The following is a 20,053-nucleotide window of genomic DNA, read 5'->3' as shown; positions in this document are numbered from 1 at the left end:
TCACGAAGGTAAATAAAAAAAAATAAAAACTTTACCAAACACTTTGAACTAATCTTTGTGCAATAAGTTATTAGACAACTATACAAATTAATATAACTAAAAATAATTAACCATAATTTTTTTGAAGTATTTTATAAAAATAACTATACAAATTATTGCATTTCATGAGAAACGTTAAAGACAAAAAGTAATTTTTTTTTAATATTACAGGGATGAAATTCAAAAATATATTTTTCAGAGACTAAAACTGAAAACTGTTATATTTAGATGACAAAAAACTGTTTCCCTTTGTCAATTAACGTTTTTGTAATGTCCACTTAACGATCAAAAATAATTTTTTTTGATATTACAAGGATATAAACCAAACAAAAATACGAGGATCAAAATTAAAAAAGATTATATATTTAAACCATTATTAATTTTGAATAATTAATTTTTTTACACAATTTTAACTAATTGATTAACGTCAAACATTTATTATGTGTATGATTACATGCTCTACCAGCTTTCAACTTATTTACAAACAAACAATATGAAAAACTTATAGTTAGTATATTATATTTTTTCTTATTTTTTATTTTTATGTTGACGATATAAAAAAAAATATTAATTTTAACTAATTCTTTATTGATAAACGTTTGTCCGAACATGGTTTTTATAATACATTTGTAAATAGTAAATTAAAATTATTCTCATTTTTATGTAGAAGACATCAAAAAATAATAAATTTAACTAATTAATTAGGAAGAAATATTTATTCTATGTATAATTTTACGTTTCAACAACTTCTTTTGCGATTCTATATATGAGAAAAAAGAAGAAGAAGAAAGACATGACAACTCGAGCGTAAAAAAATTACAATTATTATTATAATTATTCATATTTTTATGTTTATGATATTAATAAAGTACTAATTTTAACTAATTTATTTGTGACAAAAATTTATTTAAGTATAAGATTTTTATAATAAAAAGAATTCATAAAAATTTATTTAAGTATAAGATTTTTATAATAAAAAGAATTTATAAGATTTTTATAATAAAAAGAATTCATAAAAATTTATTTAAGTATAAGATTTTTATAATAAAAAGAATTCATAAATTTTTTATTTTATTTTATTAAAGAATAAAACAAAAACGTTTAGTCTTTTTTTAAAGACTTAAACTAAAAAATTTATTCTGCAAAGATTAAAATCAATTTTTTTTGAATTTTATAGGCACTAAATAAGCCATGAAAATATCTTACTATATATGTAATTGTGTATAAAATGTTTTCAACTTTTTTTTTCTTCTATAAATAAATAAATAAATAAGATGATAAACATCACCAATAAACTTATACAAGTAGAGTAGAGATTCCAAATCAAGCGAACTCGCCATAAAAAATATGAAACCTAACAATATTGACATTGTTAATTGAACAATGTCAATATTTTCAACTCATTTCTATAAATTCTATAAAATATTTTACAAAAATAAAATAATTTTCATAATCAGAAATAAGTGAGAAATAAGAAACAGGTTGTTAATTAAAGGTTATATTATACCCTGTTATATTTGGTCTTGCCTATGAGAAGTCCATAAAAACAGAAGGTAGAGTGATAAACACCAATAGAGCACAAAACACACAAATATTTATCTATTTTCATGTACCTAGAACACAAGCTAGGCTCTGCTCTAAAGCACCAACGAGCAAAGACTATCGAATATTACACTTGTGAAAACATCAGCAGCAAACATATTCTCAAAAAAATAAAAGGAAAAGGAGCAAGTTTTCTGATTCAGCTACATAATTCCAACTACGATTCTATCCCTGCTTCACTTGTACTCTAGGATCATGTTGTTCTCTGGTGCCAATCCAACACAAGCTCTCATGATGTTTTCCAGCATCGCTCGCTGCTTTGACAATGCATTCACCACTGGTGTGCCCGGTGGAACCTGCAAGATAATAATTATTTAGCATTATAATAACTGGAATGCTTATTTCTCTAATTCAGTGTTGTCAATCGTGGATCACGAAAAATTCTTTACACTACAGTGCTATTGCGCTGTTATAGCTACTATTTGACAACAATGATATAACTTTTATACTAGATTAAAATATATGTATCTTGATACTGAATTTCTATATGAAAAGAAAAAATAAACATGTGGGTATGTGTTCAACATGAAACAGATAGATTGAACTCACCAGAGGAGCCTTGGTGAGATAACTGAGGATGGTAGCAACAGGGTGGAATGTGTGAAACTTGTTCTGCAAGAATTACAACATAGTTTGCATCAGAAATAATCAATGACTAGTACAATCAAGGAACGAATTTAGTTAGCATTGCAAACATACCTCTGCTTCAGATTTAAACTGAATTCTAGTGCTGAGCTCAGCAAGAAGAACCAAGTCCAAGATAATAGGAGCAGCCAAGAGGGAATCCTCACATGTGTTGTGCAACACAATAGTGCTCTTTCCACCCATGAATATTTCTGAAGTGTACTCATCCATGGCTCTCTTGCTATCTCCAACATAAGGCACATACTGCAAAAGGCACCAAAGTGAAGCGTATAAAATACCTGAAAAGGTGACAATAGAAAGAAACAAAGAAAGGTTGGTGAAATAAAATTTACCTTGATGACTACAACATGGTCTGGATGTTCGCCAGGTGCATAGAGGATGCCATTGCTGTTGACCATATCGTCGACAACGTTGCTCTTGGAGATTTCCTTGGATCGAAAGGTTTGTGGTGCTGAGAGGTTCATACCATCATTGTTTCCAAGATGGTTGTAACTCACTATTGATGTTGGCTGTCAATTATCAACAAGACACTTAAAAACCTTTCCTTGATAAAATTAAATTAGCATAATACAAACATTAATCATACAAAGAAACTAATAATATGGCGGGAGATAATTAATGTCTAGCCAAAGATAGTGTCAGCCAAAATTCAAACTTGAATTCACCCAAAAAGCTTTTCCTTAATTAAAGCTCATTAACCAATTGATTCTAACCACTTGACGAAACATGCTGTATGACATTAATGTAAAAGAAATGTACCTTGATACCAGCTCCCACAAGGAAATCCACCAACACAGATTTCATTTTGGTTTGACCACTCTTGAAGTCATCTCCACCAATTAAAGTGTTCCTCTTGATGGCAAGATCAATCAGCCCTGATGAGAACACAAGCAAAGTTAACAACTATGAATAAATATAATCAAGTGATAGATTTGGGGGGAGAATAAAGACAAGCATCAAACGAACCTGGGACAAAAGTGTTTTGAGGGCTTCCGTTGATGAAAGGAACATTTTCCATAACACAAGCAATGGCAAACAAAGTGGAAGGTGAAATCTCAGACTCATTTCTGTCGACAGCAGCAAAAAGGTTCTCCATGGTGTCATTGAGTCCCACAACTAAATTACTGTACCTCTCTGTGTTAGCTGTCCAAAGGACAACAACCCTGTCCACTTTGTTAGCTTCCTTAAATTCCCTGAATTCATGTCAACATAGGAACAGACATCAACAAGTTTTAAGTTGGTTAAAGCATGTTAACCGCAATTGTGTTGCGGTCTGCATCGGTAGATATAAAAGTACAGAAAGCAGAAAGCAGGTAGATATTGAAGTTAGACATACTTAATGTCTTTGATGATTTGGTTAATTTGTTCTCTCTTAGTACCCTTGATAACATTATTTGCACGGTCTCCTTGATTAGCAGCAATGAAATCCGGGTCATAGATACCAGGGAGTGGAACCATAGATTCCATATAAGGTCTCAACTGCTTTTGCAAATCAATGTCAAAAACCCTGGCTCTTGCCATAGCATCAGCAAGGTTCATGTCACTGATATCCCATCCCCCAAAAACAATGTCATCAGGGTTGACCTGCACATAGTTTTAACAATAATAAGGTCCAGTTTATCATGCTTAAATTCAAATCATCTTGGACTCCAGTTCTTTTTAATAAATTTAAAATCACGACTCTTAATAGTATGCTTAGACTAACAAAAACGTACTGAATAAAGTAATATGCAAAATAACACTAAATTTTCATCATTTATTACATCGCTCAAATAAGACTAGTGGTAGTGGTAGTATAATATAAACAATAAAATAGCTGCTTTATTTAATTTAACTCATCACATATCCAAATCATAACATTCAATTAAACCAATCAATTAAAACGTAGAGAGGTTTAGGAAATGTTTACCATTGGAAGCAAGCTCTTAAAGGGAGCATAGATTTCCTCTCCTTGGAAAGATCCAACTCGGATAGCTGAAGCTTGAGTTAGGGAACCAAAGTAATTAGCTTGTTGAATATTATCTTTCGTTGCCCATGAAATACCCCTAAGAATCATAAAAACAATAACCCATAAATATTAAATCATGTATCTTTCTCATCAAATAAAAACAACACCAAACAAACAAAAAATAAAGGCCAAGAATTCAGAAACTAACTCTCTGTTAGCAATAACACCACCGGTCAAGGTTGAGCCGTTGTTTCCACCCCACCCAACAAGCATTACCCTAACAAATTAACAAATAAATTTATTAAAAAAATTAGAAAATGGAAAAATAAAAAATAAAATAAAAAGGAAAATGGAGGAGGAATTGGGAGCTAACCCCAATTTAGGGACATGAGTATCGGTTTTAAATTCATATTTAACGGTTTTAGGTTTAACAATCCACTGATAAGTGCCATTTCTGTTTTCATGAACAAGTTCCGTAGTTTCATAATTGTAAACAGATTGAATCTCAGTTTCGGTGTACTTAACATTAGGACTATCAACCTTAAAATTCTCGATAAACATTTTTCCGGAAACAAATAACACAAAATTGAACAAGAAAAATAGTAATTAATTTAGAGGAAGAAGAAAGGCAGGTTATCTTCTTTCTCTAAAATTCTAAAAAAGATTTTGTGAACGGTTGATCGGTGCCCTCAGTGTTGGTGAAGATGCTCCTATATATAGAAGAACTAACAACATGCGACTGTGCTTCATCACGTGGCGTTAGTTGAGTGGGTTACGGATTTATATTATTTTTCATTTTTTATTTATTATTCATTCATTCATGATTCTAAAATAAAAACCATATATCTATCTCATTGTACTGCACTCCGCCAATCGCATCACTCATTTCTTTCTCATCCATTCTTTCATCAATCTCAAATACTACTACAACTTGTTTTTTTTTTATTCGCATTTTGAACTTTTTTCTTTTTCTTTTGATTAATAAAACTGAAATTATTCTTAAAAATTCATATGTTATTTCAACTTGACAAAATATATGGTTTTTGTATTTTTGTTTTTCTCTTTCCTAATACCACTCTGTAACCAAATGATAAGAAATAAACTATTTGATCTTTCTAATTTTCCATCCAATTGAATCATGGTGAGATACACAATTATTTTCATATAGAACAAGTACATTATTTGTAAAAAAAAATAAGTAACTTATAAATTCTTCATTGAAATCAAAGCTAATCACATAAAGTTAGTCATTTATAATACTACTATGTTGAGCAACTATTCGAAACTCCGTAGAAAAAATGTAAATATTTAATGTCAAAAATATTTTAGACAAACTATCTTCAATGAAAACAAATGTGGAAGAAAAATTATATACAAATAAAGTTTAAAATATTAAATTCCAACTAAGTTTGAATATAAATTTTCTTAGACAAATTAAGATTTTCTTATTTGTAGTTTCTATTAAATTTATCTATTAAAATTAATATAATTTTAGTATAATGTTGACCCAAGTAGAAGAGTTAAAAAAAATTCATTGTCATAAAAGAATATTGAGTAACTTTTGATGAATTGGATGGGTGAATAGTTGAATTATTTTGAATTAAAAGTTAAGAATTAAATAGATGGTAGAGGAAAAAGTCATAATAATGAGTTTAAAAAGTTAATAACTTTTGATAAAGTAAACGAATTGAATGGATATAACGCAAACAATTCGATGCGGTGAATGAATATGAATCATTCATACATATATATTTAGGAATATCTGGTGGCTAGAGTGTGAGAGGGAAAGTGCGTGTTGCGATGTTGTGGCTTGGGTGCGATTTTTGAAGAATACAGTGGATTTAACGGTTATTACAAATGGATTTAACGGTTATTTTATTCATTTATTTTTATTAATTTATTAAAATAATTCTTTTATTTTAAATTTTTATAATTTAATTTACATAATTTTTAATTCAAAAATTGTAATTTAAATATATTTTAAATTATATAATATTCACTTTTGTGGTATTTGACGATTTAGATATATTAATTATTTATATAATATTAATTAAATTATAAAAATAAATAATTTTAAAATTTACTATTGAAGATTTTATATATTTTTATTGTAATTCTATGAATATTAATTCTTTAATGCTATTGGATCAAATGTTTTATTGTTTAAAATATGTCGCGTCGTAATTTTTTTAATTATAAAATTCGAAAAAGGAACAAAAAAATATATTATTTTAGAAAAAATATCAATTTTACGAATTAGATAAAAATAAAATGATTAAAACTACAATTAAGTCTTATAAAATTTAAAATAATAATTACATTGTACATACATTCTTTAATATATTTTTTTATTAATTAAAATATATTGATTCCACTAAATTTATATAGGAATCACATATTTTGGTGGAACATATGTAAATAGTGTGTTTCTAATACTCCTTTAAATTTTAAAATGTATTTATTATTTAAATAATTTTATATTTTGTTTTATTCTATTAGAAATAAAATCATGAGTGTGAAACATTTAATATCAAAGTTCATTTAGTAAGAATACTTTTATAGTTAACTCAAATGAATCTTGTTGTCTTGATGATTTTTGTTTTTCTCTAAATGTAAATGATCAAATGAAGTAGATGATTGATTTAGATTTTCTTTCAATTCCTACGTGGTCTGGTTCACAATGAATTTCACTTTTTTTTCCTAATTTCACAAATATTAAAAAAATCCACAAATAAAATAAAGAGTATAATTATTTTATCAAATTATATTTATTATTTATCAATGTCTTTCTCAATATTATTAATATAAAGTAGAATTAATATTTTCTAAATGGTGTACATAGTAATAATTAAAGACACAATTGAAAAAATAATTATGATTAAATAAATAAATAAATAAAATTTTCATGCTATAGTAAAAGTCACTTAGAAACAAAGAGTATATAATTTATTAAGTACTCATGAAAAAGTTATCCTTAAATATAGGTTTTTATTTAAGTTTAATAGCAATGGGATGATAACATAATTCTTAAGGTGACAAGATGTATAAATAATTAAGACATTTGTAATAACTTTACGTTTTCGAGTCTTGTGACAATTTTTATTATAAAAAATATTGTTATAAAGATTATAAATGTGGCAAAACAAAATAATAAATTTAAAAGTACACCACCTTTCTATATTATTTTTAAGTAACTTAAATTTCAGATTGGTTTTACTTTATGAGTAAAACTTTTTCATCATGCATAAAAAAATTCTACTAAATAATATCCACATATATAATGAAAATTGTATGCATCGCTATTAAATATACTTTACTATTAATTTTTATAATTGCTAATACTGATCAATACTTAATGATAATAAATTTGTAGAATTTTTACACTCACTCATTTATTATTTTTCATCTATGAAAAATAAATTTAAGAAAACACTTATTTACAATTGATGGATAATATTTTATAAAAAATTATCTATAATTTTTAATTATTCAAACAAAATTGATTTTTCAATTTTTTTAATCAACATTATTAATAAATTTATCAATGAAAATAGATTATATCTTTTAAAATGGTTTTCAAACTATCAAATAATTTATGACAAGTTAATTTAGTAAGAGTTGATTAACAATTTATTACCAACTCTAGAATTACATAATAAATTCATGGGTGAGTTTTAGTTCTTTAGGAAAATTAAAAACTAAATTTAATTCATGAGAAAAATAAAGATAGTACTTAATCCTTAAAAAAATTAAATTATGACAACTTAATTTTTATCTTCTTTTATACGATATAATTGAAAGAAAAAGAAAGTGAAAGAAGAAAGAAGGAAAAAAAACATAAAAATAAGATGATTAACTTAGTAGTTTAGTTTAAATGAAAGAATTTATTTCATATGCATTAATAATGTAAAATTATTTTACAAATCAACTTAGAACTCGTTTGTTTTAACTTATCTGTAAAAAAAAAAAACTTAAATAATCACTTATTGAGTTTTCATGGTTTGTTGTAGAATAAAATTGGATCTCACCTCACCATATTTTTAATAAACTAAAATTAATCTTGAATCAAAAGATAGTATACTCATTGGTAGTAAAATAATCCCAAAGATGCGCCGGATTCAGCAATGCAAATCAAAATATCTAAATAATTAGCTGGCCCTCATATAATCACTATTTTCTTATTTGATAAATAGAATCAATATAAGCACTCTTGTCTCTTTTCATAAAAAAGGTAACTGCAATTTGATCCTTTAATATTCTGATTATAACATATACTCACCAATACCATGCTGCATATCAACGTTGGCATTTCCTTTTATAAAAGTGAGTTGCATGAAATAATGTATATAGGATGATTGAATTAAGTGATAAAAGTTTTAATATAAGACACTTGAATAATTGGAACGAGTAAATTTATGTTAGGAAAAATGGACATATAGAAAATTAAAATAATCCATATAAAGTGGAAGTTTCATAATTAAAGAAAAAACCACAACAAAAAAATACTACTGTAAAAATTATTACAACACAAGTCGTTTGTTTCAAGTAGCATCGACTTTGTACATGTCCATTCAGTTCAACTTTACAAGGCCTTCAATTGGTGAAGAGTCTCAAGTTTTTTATAATATAACAAAAAAATTTAAGACAATATAAGATGAAGGCTTAATTGATATATTTGCTTCATAAAGTGTTAGAAGAATGACTATTTTTAAATAATTAGAAATTGATATTAGATTTCAGTTGTACTGAGATATTATTTACAATTTAAATAAAGTACTTTGAGTTTTTTGTGGTTTATTTCGTAAAAATATAATATTTTAAAATAATTTTTTATTAATAGAATCTCTCTTTTTATTAGAGACTCAATTTTTAAAATTAGAACACGACTTCTAAAAAATTTAAGACGACCCTTATTTCATGTATAAGAATTATAGTTGGGTGGAAAACGAGTATACCCATGTTTGTTATTAGGTTTGGAAAAAATTATTATTGGATTTAAGGTTTTCAAGAATTAGATAATTTCTCATGTTTGAGTGCTTTTATTCTCATAAAATGAAGTGTTAATAAAAAGGTTCCAATTGAAGTGAGAATAAAATTGATGCATCTACCGACGTACTAACTTAGTTAAAAATTTATAGGAATACAAACCAAACAGTTTTTTTTTTAAATACATAGAAATAAGTTTTCCCTCGTTATTTTATAGAAAAATTATTTACGGGAATAAATTTATCAACCGTGAAATAAACGCTATCATATACTTCTCTCAAACGACTTTGATTCTTGTACACTCACAACTTCAAAAGCAAATACTTAGTTATATCTTAAAACACTCTAAGACACAAATACTATAAAAGAAAAGAAGAAAGTCATATACAGACTTAAAGTACTTCTAACTGAAACATCTTATAATAAAGAACTAGAATCATCTATATAATTTGTGTCTCCCTCTTCCTTTACAATGCTAAGCAATATAGAACTTTTCGAAGATTATTCAATTTCATTCATAGCCAACATTATCCACATTGATTGAAATTGATGCATATTTAGCTTCTATCGTTTACACCAATAATTATAGTTCAAAAGAATTATCATACTCTATTTACAACAATTATATTTCATTTGAAGCTAAACTAGTCCGAGAATTTCCACTTGAAGGTAAATCACTCAATGAATTTCCACTTCGAGACAAACCGCTTCAAAAATTTCTACTTGAGATTAAACGACTCAAAGAATCTCCACTTAAAGGTAAATCACTCAAAAAATGTCCACTTAAAAGTAAACCACATCGATAATTTTCATTTGAAGTTAAATCACTCAAATAATTTCTTCTACATGTCTTAAATCAAGCTGAAAACTTATGGTGCAATATAGTGGCAGATCTTGACAAAAATCCTTAAGCGTGTCGAATTTGAAAATTTTAATGAATAAATTAAATACAATATTATTTTAAGTGCACACAAAATTGCAAAGATAATGAAAGAGGAAACAGAAATTAGACCGAGAAACTGCATAAGTTTGAGTGCGAAGAAATTAGAGATATAGTACATTGATTTTTTTTTTTTTTTGAATAATTTGAACCAAAAAGAAAGTCAGTTTGTTTGAACTTTTAAATTTTTCTCACACAAATTCGAATCGAAATGATAAAAAAACATGTTGATTTTGTTTATTTTTTACAGTTCAATATAACAAATTTGTATAATATTAAATTTTTAAGATAACACGTTTAAAACACTAAATTTTTATACTATTAAAAATACTTAAATACAATATTTTTTTTTTGAAGATAACACTGCATATATATGGTGAAATTAAATATAATAGTTTCGTTTAGATATCGATAACCGATTTTAAATACGGTAAAACCACACTCAAATGAGTAGAGATTAAATTTATTTGATTTGGTTCAATTTGGAGTCAAACAAAAAAAAATTAAAATCAATTTAATTGATTTCGATTAAAATTTTGTACTTATTAAATTATTAGTTTAATTTTTATATTGTTAGAAGGAATTCACAACATACACAATTAAAATTAAAGTTAAAAGATGTGTCCATTTTATTAATTAAATTAAATTTTTGTAATTTTTTTATATATTATTTATTTAAAAAAATTGTTAGAGACTTTGGGGTGGCTATGACCACCCATTGTCCCAACAAATATCCGCTAGTGGGTGCAAGTTCTACGTTGGTTTTCTCATAAATTTCTTTAACATTCTCCAACAATCGACATAATCATACAACACACATTGCATCAATGTCTACCAATTCTTATGTGTTATTCAACATATTGTGTAATCATAATTGTACCAATATAAATTTGACTTGAATTTTACATAAGTCAGAATTAATTCGTTGAACATATTGTAATCACGCACCAAATAAGTTTTCAAGAAAGAGAAGTGGGACATAAAGAACCACTTAATTACCGACTTTTTTATAACATATACTTAACTAAATCACATAACACTCTAAAATAAAAGTACAAGAAGAAAAAAAAGTCAGATACAAAGTGAAAGTGTTTCCATCAAGTGTATATTGTAATTAATAACTAAATCCATATATTTAGTTTTTGTCTATCTATTTTTTTACGATCCTAAACAATGTAAGATTTTTTCAAAGTTCTTCCATTTAAAGCAAAGCCAACAATTTGGACCATGTAAGTTATATAACCATATATGGGTTATCATAATTGTTTCTTACATAATACAAACGATCATAATTTAAAGTTATTTAAGCAATATATCATCATTAGAATAAAAGAAAAGACTTTTTATATTTTTTTAATCTAATGTTCTCATTTAAGATAACAATGGATTATGTTATTGTCTGTAGCTAAAATTTAAAATAGGGTGACCAAAGTCATGTTTGGACAAATAAATTTATTTAAATGCATATCTAAAAGTATCATTCACAAAAATTTATTTAATGAGAATAAGAGTCATTAAAATATAAAATTTATATTAATTAAATGATATATAGTTATTTATTTATATTTGTGATAGAAAAATATTAATATTTTATTTATTTATATTCTATAAGAAAGAGAGTATTATGTAAGAGCTTGTATATAAATTATATTTATGATAAAAAAAGTAAAATAAAATTATTTTTATATAAAATATAAAATTTGTTATAAACTATTTAAAAAAACTTTATAAAAATAAGCTGACAACTTATGAGCATTAAGTTGTTGTTTAAGCACTCCTAAACGGTACGTGTGACATAGTGTTTATCATAGTAAAGAAACTTAAATAAATAAATTTAAACAAGTACTACTTTTCTAACAACCATGTGATCGTACTTGTGAAATTATAAATAAAATGTCAATAGACTACTAACATCGGTGTGCATGGGGCCTAAAAGTGTCAGAATCATGTGATATTATGATATGTATTGCATTGATATATTGCAATGGCTGTGACTCGATAATGGTTGTGTGGTTTATAGCTTTTGGATAGTTAAAACTTAAAATTAATTAATTAGTTAAGAGGCATGGCGTAATCGTTTGGTCCTTTTCAACCGAGAAGTTTATTTATAGTATATGAGTCAATTAAAATTTGCCATTTGTGTCAAATCGTCCACGTTCCTCTTCATAGTGATTCTGCGAATCTGCCCTTTGTATTTTCGCTATCTGGAGTTACTCTACGCATTCGAATAAGTAACTTTCACCCTTTTTTTAATTTTTTAAGTACTATCTCTGTCTCAAGTACTTTCACCCTTTAAAAAAAAAAAAAGTAAATTTAACATGTTTATATTATGTGTAATTATTTATAATATATTATTTATATATAAATGTATTTAATTTGTCTTTTTATCTTTTAAAATAAATTAGTATAATTAATAAGAAAATCAAGTTTGCGATTTACAAGTTTAATTCTAATCAATTTTAGAATTGGATTTCAATTAAGGTGGGTTATGCAGGTGAGTTAATTTGAGTGATGAGTTTTTTATTTTTTATTTGGGGTGTTTATTTTATTTAACTTTTTGTTTATTTTATTTTTAAATTTACTTTTTAAGAAAAACATATTAGATTTTTAATATTTTTATCAATGTTTGAATAAATTTTTATCAAACTACTCATTTATCATATTGAGACAATTTAATTAAATGAGATTTAGAGATTCACTCTAAGAAATTTGAACTTTTATATCTATAATTTCAAGGAAAGAAGTTGAATTCGAGCAATTATAAGTCTATTTTTCTCAATCGCATCTCACTACTCAAATTCATATGTATCTAAATTTGCAAATTTGTAATCCAATGTGACTCTTTCGCGTATCAAATTGAATCAATTGAGTGGATTTGATTGGGTCCACTAACTTTTGCTTGGCCCTACATTTGCTATTGTTAAATAGGGCCATAATGTGAACTCAAGATTGGGTCCACTAATTTATGATATTCACTTGATTTCTTTTCTCTAAGAAGTTTGGATAATCTCAATCTAAATTTTTTTCAATTTCTCAATCTTCTCTATTTATTTTTATTCACTTTTTTTCAAAAACAAATTTGTTGCATTTAAAATTTATCTCATATAGATCATGTATATAAAATTTTACAATTCTAAAATTATTTAATATGTTATTGAGACTCATACAAATTAACAATGTTCAGTAAAAATGTAGAAGACATTAATTTTGATGTATCTCAATAATATATCAAATGATTTTAGAATTGTGTAAAATTTAACTTACATGATCTATATCATATAAATTTTTACTCTAATAAAAATAAATTTAAAAGAAATAGAGACACTCTGACCAAAATAATATTTTATTGTTAAAAAAATATGTAAGCATGGAGCAATTGATTTTTATAAATGATTAGTTTGTTATTTGTGTCTTATAGCATTTTTATAATAGGTCTGTTTGTAAGTGATAAAAAATAATTTTGATTTTATATTTAAAAAAAATATTTTTCATAAGAAGTTATTTTAAAATAATTTAAATTATTTTATATTAAAAAATGTAATTTTAACATTCAATAATTTATACATTTATTATTATAGATTTTAACATAATAAAAATTACATTTTAAAAAAATAGTTGTATTTCAAAAATAATTTTTATAAATAGTTTATCAAAATAGTTTAATATTCTTTTAAAATTTTATTTTATAAAAAAAAATTATAGCAAATAGATGAAATACTTAAAATGATAATGAAAGTTAAACTATTTAAACTTATTTTTTATTTGAAAACTTATTTTTAAATTATATTTAAATAGATGTTATAACAAAATAATAAAATACTATAAATTTTTTTAAAAAAATACAGACTCAATAGATAGAGAACATAGAGTGATTTGTTCCGGTCATACACGTTCAGTTTTTTTATGTTAAAAATACCAATTTGTTTGAAGTTATACGTTTTGACCATTTTAAAACCTTGCCTAAATAAGAAAATAGCTTTACCTATTTGAGTAGATAAAAATAAAATACTAGATTGCTTTAGAGGTACACTAATTTGTAACTTTTGGCATCATGGCATGTGAACAAAGTTTCATTTATAAAAAGAGTGGATGTTGTTGTATCATTACTATCCACCACAAAATTTCTTATTGATGCATTTAATGCTCTCGTATTCTTTTTGCCCAGTTTACTATGTAACCATAGTTTGTGAACCACAAACTTAAAAAGGACCAATTGTGGGCCGTGTAAAGCAAAAAGCTCAGCCTCTTTTAGAGATGAGAGTTTCTTTAAATCGTTTGTTTGTTTTTTCAAATCACACCTCTATTCGGAATAACACATTTGGGGGGCAAAAAAACAATGGTTTTATATCGAAGCACACAATCAAAAGGTAAAAAATTGTGTTTTTTTGGGATAGGCACTTCTGACATATATGTACAATGTAAAAAGAAATCTCCCTTAAAAATAGCATAATATCAAACCTTGTTAATAAATATTTGATGGGTATGATTGACTTTTAGAGTAATTTTTTTTACTTTTATGAATATATTATTTTGTCATGCTTTACTATAAAAATGAAGTGTGGCAGTGTGATCTGACAAAATATATTGGATCCTATTAAATATTTCTGTAAAAACTATTTTACATTCACATTGTAGTATTAACATATTTAAAAATTTATTATAAAATATTGTTAAAATTTAAGCCAAGCTGTTCAAATATAATATATTTTTGTACACTTTTAAAGTAAAATATTTACTTATATGTTTAATGAAATACATATTTTTATTTTAATTAATAAATTTGTAAAAACAATATCTTAACAAAATGATTATAAACAAATATATGTCTAATGTATGGTTTATGTAGAAAATTATAATTAGTTTATAGTAATTTTCTTCAAAATATTATGTAAAATATATTCATAATATACATTATTAATGAAATACATATTTTTCTTTTAGCGAATTGATTTATGAAAGTCAAACATTTTAACTAATTGTGAATTACAATTATTTGTCTTGTATTGATTTATACAAAATATTATTATTCGCCTGCAATTTTCATCTGAATATATTTAAGAGAAACACTACTAATTAAATACATATTTATATTTTAACTAATATATTCATGAAAGATCGTTTTTTAATGAATTGATTAGTGATAAACATTTATCTTGTGTATGATTTATATAGTAAAATATAAGTAGTGTATTATAATTTTCTTCTAATTTTTATATAGAAAAAATTCAAGAGATACTAATAATAAAATACATATTTCTCTTTTAAATAATTCGTGAAATATCATTAACTATTTGATCATTGACAAATATTTGTCTCGTATATAGTTTATATAAAAAATTATAATTAATGCATTAAAATTTTCATAAATTTTTATCTAAAAGATATTTAAAAGATGCATTGATAGTAAAATACACATTTCTCTTTTGCTGTTATGCCTAATGCATCAAGTGGGGCGAACGAACCTAAAGTTTAATTATTGTATTCACACACTTTGAAATTATTTGTGCAATCATCACCATGTATTTCTGCTTACGGCGAGAGTGTAGATATATATATGTAGTGTCGACAATGGCGGAGCTTGAATGAAAATATTGAGGGACCAAGTTTTTAAAATTTTAATGGATAAATAAAAAGTTATAATATAATATTATATATAAAAAATTGAAGTTATAAATTTATAAAATTATATTGACGATCAAACTCTTAACTTTATAATATAGAGTTAACAAATCAAATTTTGATTGATAATTTTAATAATTAAACTCTATATAAAATTCACAATTATATATCTAGATAAAATTCACAATTCACATAGTTGGAATTTAGGTTGAAAATTTTAGTTTGTTTTATAATTATAGTAGTTATTTTTATAATTTTTTATAAACAATTTCCTCCGATTTTTTTTATAATAGATATTTGAGTTATAATTTGGTCAATAAAAATTGATATATTTGATCCATAACATGGATCAAATTGATCAATTTTTGTTGATCAAATTATAACTCAAATGTATCTTATAAAAAAAGAATAATATTAGAACACAAAACTTAACACAAAATATGACATAAATACAATACCGTAAAAAATAAAGATAATCACTTATCGTATTTGTATTCCAATACACATTATTATATTTATGTCTCATTTTATGTCAAATTGTGTTTCAATAACATTATTGAAAAAATAAATAAAAATAATAATATTTTTTTAAAAATTATTCGGAACTTTGGGGTGGCCATGACCACCTTATGTTCCCATGAAAATCCGCGAGTGAGTGTCGAGTTATAATAAATTTATGATTTGTCTTTTGTTTTTTACTTCTTTGTGTGGTATTTTTTTCTTGTTGGTTTCTCAATAAGTCACGTCAAATCTAAGGTTCCAAGGGAGAAAGAAAATTAGTTTAGTGGATCACGCCATTAATTTGAAGAGAGTCAAAGTTGGCATAAAAGAGTACAGATCTAGATAATGTGTTGAGATAGTTGAAGGAGAGTCAACAAATAATGGGTAATGATAAATTTTGAAGACAATCAATTACCAGAATAAGAAAATAATAAATATGACGATCAACATGGTCAAAATATTTCAACAAAAGAGATGTGTGTACTTCAAGTGCCATTATTTTGACAAGCTTGATCATATGTGAGTTAAAATGTCTTAAAATTCATTGAGATTTTTCCAAGAATAATGGAGAAAATAATAAAGTTGAAGGATATTCTTTCCACAAATATGGTTAATCATGAGAATTATGTCTTACCATGTGAAGAAATGTGCTTTAAACTAAGGAAAGTCATATTGTGTCAAAATGGTGTATAGGGATGGCACACGGATACGAGGTGGATTTTGCTTCCTCCACCCCGCATTCGATTAATTGAGGAGAATCTGTATATGTATAAAAAATTCAAAAATTACTATAATATTACTTGCGGGTGTGGGTGCGGGGCGAGGTGGATATCATCACCCCCAAACCCGTCCCCGCCCCTGAAATTTAATTTCAGAGAAAATCTGCTGCATCCGCACCTAATCAAAGCAGATTTTCTCCGTCCAAATCAAATGAGTTTAGATTTGTGTCCGCAGGTTCGAATTATATTGTCATCCCTAACGGTGTACACATCAAGCTCTCACTAGATAATTATTATAATTATGGACAATTAATTTGATTTTTATTTCAGCATCCAGTTTTGTGTGGGGCTTGCTGACCTAATTTTTTTTTTTTGCAAATACAATAAAGATATGGTATTCTGAGTTTTTCTTTTTAAAATATTCAAAAATTATGAAAAATTTATTTTATTTTTTAAATATTTTTAATAAACTAATAGTATAATTATTTTAGTATATTTGTAGAGGTGAAAAGAGTATGTGTGGAATTCTGAAATAGATTTCTCCAAATATTGTTAGTTTGTTACTACAATGGACAAAAGCTCGTTAGGCAAGGCCCAAATTTGCTGCAAACCAGGCCCACACCCAAACTAAATTGCAGCAGCCCAAGGCTGTGCACACGAGAGTGGAAAATAGTCACTTCCCAGAAACTTTAAAACAGTATTTTCCAAAGGTTACTCGCCCCGTGTTTACTCGCCAGTCTCTATAATAGTATATTTTATTCAACTTTATATTATCACTCCCATATACTATTTAAAATTAGAATTTAATAGTATCAAGACGCTTTAATAGATTGAGAGTGTTAGATTTTAAATTGACCGTCAAGATATATTATATTTAATTTTAATGACGTGTAATCTAAACTATTCAATTTTAAATATCTAACGATCAAAATCGGTTATTAAAGTGCCTGAATCACTATTGTGTGAGTCAATACATCATAAAGTTGAATGAAAAGTGAGAGCGATTATATACCATTTGATTTTTTTTATACTAGAATATAATTAAAGTAAAATATTCTTCATTACTGATTGATAATTTAAAAGCATCACATCACATGCAGTTATTTAATTTTTGACTTCCCTTGCATTTTGTGAATTTGGAGGTGATGCATACTAGTAAATAAATGCCTGTGCAGTGTTAAAACCTTGAAAAAATGTTAATGGATAGATAAGAACGGAAGGCACGGAGAAGGAAGTAGCATGTGAAATGAATTCTCACTAGCTAGTAACATGATTCACTTCTTATGGCGCACAAGACGCGCGATACCACTGAAAAATAATTTAATATTTAACGAATTCAATCGAATTAATTGCTCACTCAAACTATAGTATATAATTATAAGTATCCTATCTCTGCACTATATTGCTCATCATCATGGCAAAGATGGTTTTGTTGTTGTTATCTATCACCCTTTCCCTCTCTATCCTCCCTTTACTTGCTTCCGCAACCTTCCATGTCAAAGGTTCCGTTTACTGTGATACCTGCCGCGCTGGATTCGAAACCAACGCTACCTTCTACATTCAAGGTACAAACTTAATGCCTCATTTTACTTATTTAGATTTCAAAAAAAAGTTAACTAGTCTTCTCGTCTTGACCGCTGAGACGCTGACGTGATTAGTATGGTTGATCGTCGTTAAAATTTTGAGTGATGTTGGATATCTTAGATTAATTTTGTTTTGTTGGATATATGTATATGTATGTGATGCGACGCTTATTAATTAGGTGCAAGAGTGGGAGTTCGGTGCCAAGACAGGAATAGTATGGATGTAGTTTTCTACACAGAAGGAGTGACAGATTCCACAGGAACATACAACATTATTGTTGAGAAAGACCACCATGACCATATTTGTCGATGTTTGCTTGTTAGTAGTCCAATTGCATGGTGCAAAACTCCAGACCCTGGTCGTGACAGATCCAGCATTGTCCTCACTCACTATAAAAACGGTGTTGTCAACCATCTTCACTATGCAAATGCTATGGGTTACTTGAAGGATAAGCCATCGCCTCAATGCCACAAACTCCTCAAATATTACTTGTCTGATTCGGATGTTTGATCAATAACAATGATTTGTTCTGTTTTATATTATTCAGTTATTACTAGCTCGGATCTGTTTCTTTGACTAGTATTTAAGTATTTGTTGTTGACATTGGAGGAACTGTGCTAATTAAGTTTTAGTAGCTAGTTACATTTAAGTTTTGTTTGTCTAAGTAATTAGACCACCTGATTGTGCTATATATTCAATCCAATGATGGATTGTTGTTCAAGTTTTACAATTCTAATGTGGCTATAATTAATTACAATTATGTTATGTGTCGTTTAAGTATTTCTATTTTTTGAAATTTTTGTTTAAGTATGTCTATCATTAAAACGAATAATTAAAACACAATAATGTCATTCCAATAAATAATTGATCTAAATGGATCTGTCGTATTATTATATTTGGTACGGTGAAAGATGGTGGTAAGAGTTCTTATATGGGAGTGTGGTACTTGCAAACATTCTATGCTCAAGCCAATAGAGATTAAGGTGAGTGTGATGTAAAAACAAATAGTATGTGTCTTTCTCTTGAGGTTAAAGATCCTTTTATAGTAAGGTAATGCCAAAGATTTGATTTCAATTATGTTAAGCAATTGCAAATTATCCGTTTTGATCAAGAGCTCATGGTCTAATCTTAATCTTAATTGGATGATAATTGCTTGCTAGGGTTGAGAGACATGTGCTCCATTAAGATTTTCACGTGCTAATGGACTCGGAAATTAAAGTCCGTGATTAATAGATCTTGCTTAATCCATGCAAAAAATAAATGGTCATGCCAACAAATACAGGTTAAGAAACTAAAAATATAATTAAAATATAATTTTTATGTTGAAAATAACAATATTTAAGTTTTCAAGATATTGAACACACATTTTTAAAACAATATTTCTCTTTTTAATTTTCCCTAAAAGAGAAATACATTCTACAAAAATAAAATAGAAAAATACATTCCCCTAATGAGCTTAGAAAAAGAGAG

At 26.3% G+C, this 20,053-nt stretch overlaps 2 protein-coding genes across 2 annotated transcripts; one reads left to right on the top strand and one right to left on the bottom strand.

Moving 5' to 3' along the window:
• Window positions 1–1,500: 1,500 nt before the first annotated feature.
• On the bottom strand, window positions 1,501–4,795 carry LOC101498756 (inositol-3-phosphate synthase-like). The gene is given in 10 exon segments (NM_001279106.1): window positions 1,501–1,937; window positions 2,191–2,253; window positions 2,341–2,529; window positions 2,619–2,795; window positions 3,046–3,161; window positions 3,253–3,479; window positions 3,623–3,870; window positions 4,196–4,331; window positions 4,443–4,511; window positions 4,608–4,795. Coding segments are annotated over 10 exon segments (1,533 nt in total). The 3' UTR covers window positions 1,501–1,817.
• A 13,450-nt stretch (window positions 4,796–18,245) lies between these two features.
• Window positions 18,246–19,348, top strand: LOC101498416 (protein DOWNSTREAM OF FLC). The gene is made up of 2 exons (XM_004502382.4): window positions 18,246–18,564; window positions 18,762–19,348. Exons 1-2 carry the CDS (start codon window positions 18,414–18,416, stop codon window positions 19,091–19,093), a joined length of 483 nt encoding a protein of 160 aa, XP_004502439.1. The 5' UTR covers window positions 18,246–18,413; the 3' UTR covers window positions 19,094–19,348.
• Window positions 19,349–20,053: the final 705 nt, after the last annotated feature.

Source organism: Cicer arietinum, chromosome 5 (assembly GCF_000331145.2).
Source record: "Cicer arietinum cultivar CDC Frontier isolate Library 1 chromosome 5, Cicar.CDCFrontier_v2.0, whole genome shotgun sequence".
Taxonomy (NCBI): Eukaryota; Viridiplantae; Streptophyta; class Magnoliopsida; order Fabales; family Fabaceae; genus Cicer; species Cicer arietinum.
The sequence above is the reverse complement of the archived record's forward strand: the minus strand, read 5'-3'. Positions and strand labels throughout refer to the sequence as shown.